This window comes from Elephantulus edwardii, unplaced genomic scaffold, assembly GCF_000299155.1.
Source record: "Elephantulus edwardii isolate Elephantulus edwardi_28Jun2011 unplaced genomic scaffold, EleEdw1.0 scaffold00117, whole genome shotgun sequence".
NCBI classification, from domain to species: Eukaryota; Metazoa; Chordata; class Mammalia; order Macroscelidea; family Macroscelididae; genus Elephantulus; species Elephantulus edwardii.
The window spans coordinates 7,503,273-7,511,129 of NW_006399867.1; the positions used below are offsets into that span (position 1 = coordinate 7,503,273).

The following is a 7,857-nucleotide window of genomic DNA, read 5'->3' on the forward strand; positions in this document are numbered from 1 at the left end:
TTTCATCATTGTTTTTTTTAATAATTTCTTGAGTCTTTCTCACCTTCGTGCCCTCAAGTTTGTTATGTAGCTCGTTGTTAATCATGTGCTGTCGAGTCAGAACCGACTCATAGCTCACCCTCCAGTGAGTCTGTTTTATTAAATTTTTTTATTTTATTAAATTTTATTAATTTTGATGAACATTCACAGAGATTCTGGGTTTCCATTCCTCCAGTGAGTTTTTCCAAGGCTGTTAATGGTACCAGAAGAGATTGTCTGGCTTTCTGCCATGGAGTAGCTAGTGGATTAGAACCATATGCCTTTGGGTTGGCAGTACAACTCCTTGCCCTGCAGGCTGCTATGGTAGTGTAGACCAGGGAACTGAGCTACTCATCCAAATGTTGCACCTCTCTGGGGTTTCAATGCCACTAGTGGTTTCTTAGGAGAAAAAGAGAGCAATCTCCTCCCATGCAATTTAGTCTCAGAAACCGGTTGGAGGGTCACCTATGAGCGCGTTCTGACTCAACAGCAAAGAGTCTTCCCCAAGGTAAGAGCCACCCTTGGCTATCTGCACAAGGCTTCCCAGCCTATCAATCCTGGGCTGTGAGTCAGTAGTCCTGGCTGGGTTGGGCCTGAGGTTGGTGTGTGAGTGGATGGGATGATAGGAATGTAACCAGAGTAACCCTTAAATGTAGTTGCCAAGAAAATACCTCCAGTGGACTCCTGAAATTTGGGTTTTTCCTCTTGCTAAGTAAGAACAGTGAAATGGGACTCTAGCCTTCTCTATGCAAAGTAAAGGTATTTTGCAATAGTAGACATAATCAAGCAACAATGAGCCCATGATTTTCTTAGAATTATTTGGGCTTATGAAGATTTGGGCAAGAAGTGGTTTCATGTTTATTCATAAGGAAGGTGGGGAATTCTGGGAAATGGTCCATACCAGCTTCAAGACAGATGCTGTTGCAGAGGCTTTTGTGTCAAGAAACATCACTTATTATGGGATGGTGCACATGTGTAATCTGTGCAGGCATCAGTTTGAGGTCTTTTTTTCCAGCTGAAGGTTTTTTACTGCCTCCAGCAGGTCATATAGAGGTCAGAGGATGGTGGACAGAATATACTTAAGGAATCACTTGAAGCAGGTTCTTCCTGGAAAGCAACTTAACAGGAAGTAGGTGCTCATTTAATAACAACAATAACAAAGCAATTGTGGTGCTGGCAAAGAGTACTGAATATCCCACAGACTGCCAAAAGAACAAACATGCCTGCTTTGGAGGAAGTTCAGCCAGGCGATGCGCTTGGATGGTGATATACAGAGGGAAAGACAGTGCTGTGAGGAGGGACAAGTCCTTGGGGAAAGATGTCATGCTGAGGAAGCGAGTAGGATGGAAAAAGAACGAGCAGGAAGCCCCACAACAAAATGGCTTACTGCTGTGACTGTAGCAGTGGGCTCGAGCATGTGTGAGATCATGAGGCTAGCACAGGGTAAGGCAAGGTTCAGAACTATTGTTCATAGGGTCGCTAAGCGTTATAATTGACTCAGTCGTAGCTAACAAGAAGTGCTCACCACAACAGGGTGTGGCCATGTTTTATTAGGGTAAAATATCTGCCTCGTAGTTTTCTGACATACCAGCAGATCCCCTCCCTTAGAATGGAGTATGGCTGCCTTATCTCACTAGGTGTTCAAGAAATTCCGCTGACTGCTCAATAGAAGACTAAGCCATGATTGTTGCTGTTGGTGCGTCCTCGTGCTGGAACTGAGTCAGAGCTGACCTTCCAGCGGGTTTTCAGATGCAGTTAATCACACGGGGGAGACTGTTTATCCTTTAGCTGGTGGATCTGACACAAGTCATGAGGGTTGTTGTGTGCAACTGAGTTGACTGCAACTCAGCAATCCTATGCACAATAGCTCTAAACCCAGTGAGCCAATCTCACTCCGTCTCTGAAACACCCATCCTCACTATCTCAGTTACTGTGTCAGTCCATCCCTCCTGGTTCTTCCCCTCCCTTGCTGTCCCTCCATCATTCCTTGATATACCTCCACAATATCATTCTTCAAGGACTGGTCCCTCCTGGCTACATGCCCAAGATATGTGAGACAGTCTCAAAATCCCCATGACTTTAGTGAATTCTTTTGGCAGGCTGGGGAGGAGGACACATGAGTTTATGTTTTGTTTGCCCCTGAAGCCGATCTTCCTTTTGGGGGAAGGTGGACGTTAGGACGAGGGTATTTTAAGAAACAGGTCACGTCGGTGATCGCAGATACTCTCTTTTCTCCCTTTAGATTTTGACAACTTGAATAAATGGTCTAGATGCGAAGCAGGATCCCTTCCTTAACCATTTTGGCGTTCTTAATCGTGCCAAGTGGGGATGGCGGGCGCACGTGTGCCCTAAAGGTCACGCCGGTGTGAGTGCACGCTGGGGCCCCAGCACTTGATTGGACGCTGCTCTCCACCTGACTGCCAGCCCGGTCACGTGCACACGCGGTCTGTGTGGGAGGGGGCTGGAAGGGGAAAAGGGGGGCGGAAATGGAGATTCCACGCTCCCGTGATCCCCCGCGGTGGTGCCCAGGCTTTGGCGCGGTCCGCAGGGAATGGAGGCGAGCCCGGCGGTGCGAGGGGCGGGCCGCTAGCAGACCACGCCCCGTATAACCACGCCCCTTGGCAGCCGGCTCCTCCTCCTGGCCCTGCCCCTCTCTCCCCCCCAAAGCCCAGCCGGCGTCGGCACCACCCTTCTCTCCCAGTATGCCGTGCGGCAGCGCCGGCGCGGAGGGCGGAGTCGGGAGGCGGGGAAGTCGTGGCTGTGTGAGCGTGAGGCGCTGCCGCCACCGCCTCCTCCTCCTCCTCACTGTCCTCCTCCTCCTCCTGGGCCCCGGCGTCGCGGGCCGCGCACGGCTCTGGAAGAGACGTCGCCTCCCCTTCCTCCGCCTCCCCCTCGCCGCGCGGCTCCCGCCTCCTAGTCCTGCGCTGCGGGCTCAGGCGGAACCCGGAACGGCCGTCCGCCTCCCCCGCCCTCCGCCGCCTCTTCCTTCGCCTCTTTCTCGGTTTCCTCCTCAACCCCGGGCCGGAGCGGAGTGTCGGCAGCGGCCGGTTCGGGCGGCTCCTCGCGCTTCTTCGGGCGGCGGCGCTTGGCCATGTCGTGTCGGGGAAGGTAATGAGCCGCAGAGCCCCGGGGTCTCGGCTGAGCAGCGGCGGCGGCGGCACCAAGTACCCGCGGAGCTGGAATGACTGGCAACCCAGGTGGGTGAGGCGGCGCCGAGCCCGCCGCCCCGACCTCCCGACCCCGCCGCGGGCCGCCGAGGCCTAGGGCTGCGGGGCGGGGAGGCGCGGCCTAGGCCGTCCACCTTCACCCCCACCCCGGGAACCGGGCGCGGCTTCCTGGGTCCCCTCCCGCCCGGTCCGGGGGAGGAAGGCCGCTGGGCGGCGAGGCCTCAATGCCGCCCCTCCTGCATTTCAGCCCCGGGGCTGGGTCCTGGACGGTGAAGAAAGCGGGCGGGGTGCTAGGGGACCCTTGCTGGTTCCCACCCGCACGTGCACACGCACACCCACAAGTTGGCCTCTGGAGTTGGGCTCCTCGAGTCCGGGACCCTCCTCCGGTTGGCGCTCCCCTCCTCGCGCCTCCACGTGAACGTCCTCCTCTGCTGTGCTATGTTCTCTGACCTCTCTCTCCCCACGTGTTCCTTCAAGTGTTAGGAACAGACAACTGCAGCCCAGGCTCTACGCTCACTCTGGTGGAACGTGAGATGACAAATGGGAAATGTGTCTGCCAGGGGGGTCGACCTGGTCCTGGGAAGTTGTCACCCCACCCCAAGTGCAGGGGAGCACTTAGCTGCTCTAAAGAGCATCTTGTCACTGAACCCTTAGACAGCCAGTATTTGGACAGCCAGTGGATTTCTGGCTGACCTTTCATGGAGGGTTTGATCTCAAAAGAGGGGTGCTTTGGGATCTTAACTCCTTTTGAGTTGATTACACCCATCACCACCCCTTACCCCCCCAAAGATATATTTGACTTTCAGGTTTTCTTCTGATTAATCATGGGGCACTTGTGCCTAATTTAGGACTGATTTGTTCTTACCTTTTTGCTGCCTGAGTGTTTATAATAACTCAGACGCTATTTAAAATTGAGTTAAGTCAATGCCTGGAAGAGGACTCTACCAATGTGTGGGGTGTTTTAGGTGGACTTGATTCGTGGAGTGTACCTATTTTGAAGCACCCTTGTTCTCTGATTGTTTAGAAACTGGCAAAACAAAGGCGAGATGAAGAAGTGCACCTTATTGGAATGCCTTTTACCTGGCGGAAGAATTGAGATGATGTTTTTGGCTAATGGATGGCATACTTTACATTATTTTATAATGTGTCTTGGCAAATCCTGGCAAGTCTATTGAGAATTGATGTGTGTGATTAATAGTGACTTTAGAAGTTAATACCTAAGTCTAGCATTTGGGATGTTTAAAACTCGTTGCTGTCCAGTCTGAAGACTCATAGCTGACCTGCCAGTGGATTTTCAGATCCTGAATCTTAAGGCAAGAGATTATCCATCTTTCTCCAAGCACCTGGTGGATTCAAACCATCTTTAAAAGTGTGACCTTTAGTCCCTTAGACTACATACACTACCAAAGTTCCCTGTTGATATGCTAAAGGGGAAAAATTGTTTGAAAAACCACACTTTGACTTGCTCCAGACCATCTAGTATTTCAGAGTGCTTTAAATAAAAATCAGTTGACTAAATATTTTTGTATGTATTTGACATTTGTAGCTGTTTTGCACTTGCATGAAAATATTTGGACCTGGTGTCCTTCCTTCTCTTTTCTGGCATCTAACAGAATGAATCTGAGTTTGATAATGGAGAGCTCTTTGACAATGGGTTTCCCATGACTTTTAGTATTTTTTTTTTTAATTTTATTTTATATGTGTGTGTGTGTGTGTGTGTGTGTATACCGTCAAATCAGATCTGACTGGTACAGGAGGAGATTGTTCCTCCTTCTCCAGCAGAGCATCTGGTGGTTTTGAACCGTGCACCTCTGGGATTGCAGTACACCTTCTTGCCACTAGGCCACCAGAGCTCACCGACTTTTAGTATTGTCTACATCATATATAAGAGAACGTGCCATCTCTTTAGAGGACAGAAGTACCCTTCACAAGTAGTCCTAGAACTTTTGGAAAAGGAAAAAAAATATGCTTCTAAATGAATGGAGTAGCAGACATGAGGCAGGGTCATCTGATTTAGTCCTAGTTAGGATGAAACAGAATGGCCTAGTTAGGGAATGTGAATACATCAGCCATATAATTTTTTTCCCAGTTGCTTTTATTATTTTTTACCTTTTGGAAGAGTAGAATGGAATATGGAATAGAAGCTGTGTAGCAAAGTCTCAAAACCTGTGTAGATGATGCTGCAGCAGGCACCTGGTTACATGGAGTAACAGTGTCAGAACTGAAGTTTTCCCACTGAATTGGTTGAACTCCGCCTGGTGAGCCTCCATTGGGTTTCTGAGGCTGTAAAATCTTAACTAGAGGAAACTGCTTCATCTTGCTCCGTAAGAACTACTAGTGACTTTGAACTACTAACCTTTAAGTTAGCAGCTGAACACTCTGCCCCCAATCTGTGCTCCTCAGAAGTGTGTGAAGTTGAAAAAGAATTTTCTTTTGCTGGAGAGGAGGGACCCGAACTATATGGACACACCCCATAGCATATCTTGGTATATTTACAAAGTTGTAGTAATTGTTTTCTTAAAATTGGTCTGAAAAAATCTCAGATGCTTGTCCGTTCATACACGTTCACAAGTTAAAAGCTGCCGTTAATTCTGCCCCATACTCTCACCATCCAAGCATAACAGATTTGGTAAAATAATAGTTAGGTTGAGTGTAAAAAAAAAAAAAAAAAAATTCTGCCCCATGTCTCGTAAAGGTGATCAGACTTTGTTTTTTATTTCTCCAGAGCATCTTCAAATGTAGACATTTTAGGGTGCATCTGAATTATTTTGATTTTTAGAAACAATGGTTGACTTTTTTGGTTCCGTTTCTTTCATGATTATTTTTGACTGTGTTTCTTGATTTAGGCTTTTAAGGAAGGGTTATAAAACAGTTTTTGTCAGTTTCTGCTAGTGTTTGCCAGTTATTAGGTAGAAATGACTGTTGAGTCAATCATAGCCACAGGTGATAGTCACACTTACTGACAGGAAGCGTTCCAGGTGGCTAAACAGTGTCTTAAGGCAACAGAACAAGCCCACTCTTGACAGCGTGTCTTTGTCATTAAGCACTTTGTAAAGCTGAGTGAAAGCTTATAAAGCACATTGATTTTTAATCCAATCAGTCTTTCATATTTTGTTTTGTAACATGAATTACAATGGTTAATATAATTACAGTGTATATTCCTTTTTATATATCACCTTTTCCTTCACTCTATAGATCTATTCATTTTACCTCTCCCATCCTTGATAACCATTCAAGAATGAATTTGTGTAAATCTTCCTTTAGCTGTTTATAAAAGTGGTCTCGTATCATTTATTTTATTTCATTAGGGATCTCTAGTGGCGTAGTGGTAAGGAGGTATACTTCCAATCCAAAGGCATGTGGTTTGAATCCACCAGCATAGGAGAAAGATTGGGCAGTCTTTTGTGTGATTTACTGCCTCTGAAAATCCAGTGGAGGGTCAGCTATGGAGGATACTGACTGGACAGCACATAACAGCATATATCATAATTGTTCTTTTGTGATTTATGTCGTGCAGAATAATTTCCTCAAGATTTATCCATTGTGTGACCATACCATAATTTCTTTTAGACTTTTGTTTGTTGATGGACACATGGGTTGTTTCCAGCTCTTTGCTGTTGTAAATTGTGTTGCAATAAACATAAGTGTATGTATGTTAGTTTATGTCACCAGTCTTGTTTATTTGAGATATACACCAGAAGTGGGGGAGCTCTGGTGGCCTAGTGGTAAGAAGTGGGGCTGCTTTCCCAAAGGCACACGGTTTGAATCCACCAGGAATAGGATGGACAGTCTTCTTTCTCAGGATTTACTCTCTCTGAAAACCCACCAGAGAGTCGGCTATGAGTCAGTTCCAACCCAAGAGTACACAACAACAACCATTAATGGAATTGCTGGATCAAATGATATGTCTATTTCCAACTTTCTGAGGACATGTCAAACTACTTTCTGTAACGGTTGCATCATTTTACATTCTGACCAGCAGTGTAAGAGAGTTCTAGTCTCTTGATGCCCTTGCCAGCATTTGTTGTTTGCTGTACTGAACTTTGCTGTTGCTGAGGTGAGAGAATACATATATCTCATTGCCAGTATTATTTGCTCTTTAATAGCTATTGTGGTTTTTTTGCCATCTGAATATCTTCTTCGGTGCTAGCATGAAGCACTTGTATAGTACTGGTTTATAGTCTTCCTTTTTATTGGATGCATTCTCAGCTAGTATATAAAAATTATTAATTCAGTGAGTACTTTTAAATACTGATTTCAATCTGTTGACTCAAACATAAGCTGACAAGAGAAGAATTTGGGGAGCCTCTGGATGCTTGATATTTTTTTTTTCCACATGGAGAAACAAGTGTAGTGACTGACCAGTTTGGAGAGCTCACACGCACGCACACCCCAACCAGATCCATTTTGAAAAAGAGCAGTTATTACTACCAATGAAAGTCTTGGGGAAAAAAAAAAAGTCTTGGTTTTTTCCCCTTGTATTTTCATTTTGTTGTTGTTGTTGTTGTTGTTGTTATGTGCCGTCGAGTCGCTTATGACTCATAGCAACCCTATGTACAACAGCCCTAAACTCTGCTCTGTCCTTTGCCAGTCACACCATCTCCGGTACACCCATCCCGATTGCCCCAGTCACTGAATCAGTCTACCTCATGGAGGGTCTTCCCCCCCCTGC

General features: G+C 46.7%; 1 protein-coding gene across 1 annotated transcript in view; it reads left to right on the forward strand.

Annotated features, from left to right (window-relative positions):
• Positions 1-3,129: 3,129 nt before the first annotated feature.
• Positions 3,130-7,857, forward strand: part of SMG1 (SMG1 phosphatidylinositol 3-kinase-related kinase) — a 117,785-nt gene continuing 113,057 nt past the window's right edge. Inside the window, exon 1 of the mRNA XM_006892716.1 lies at positions 3,130-3,215. Within this exon, the coding sequence (XP_006892778.1) occupies positions 3,130-3,215 (86 nt within the window). The remainder of the gene's footprint in view (positions 3,216-7,857) is intronic.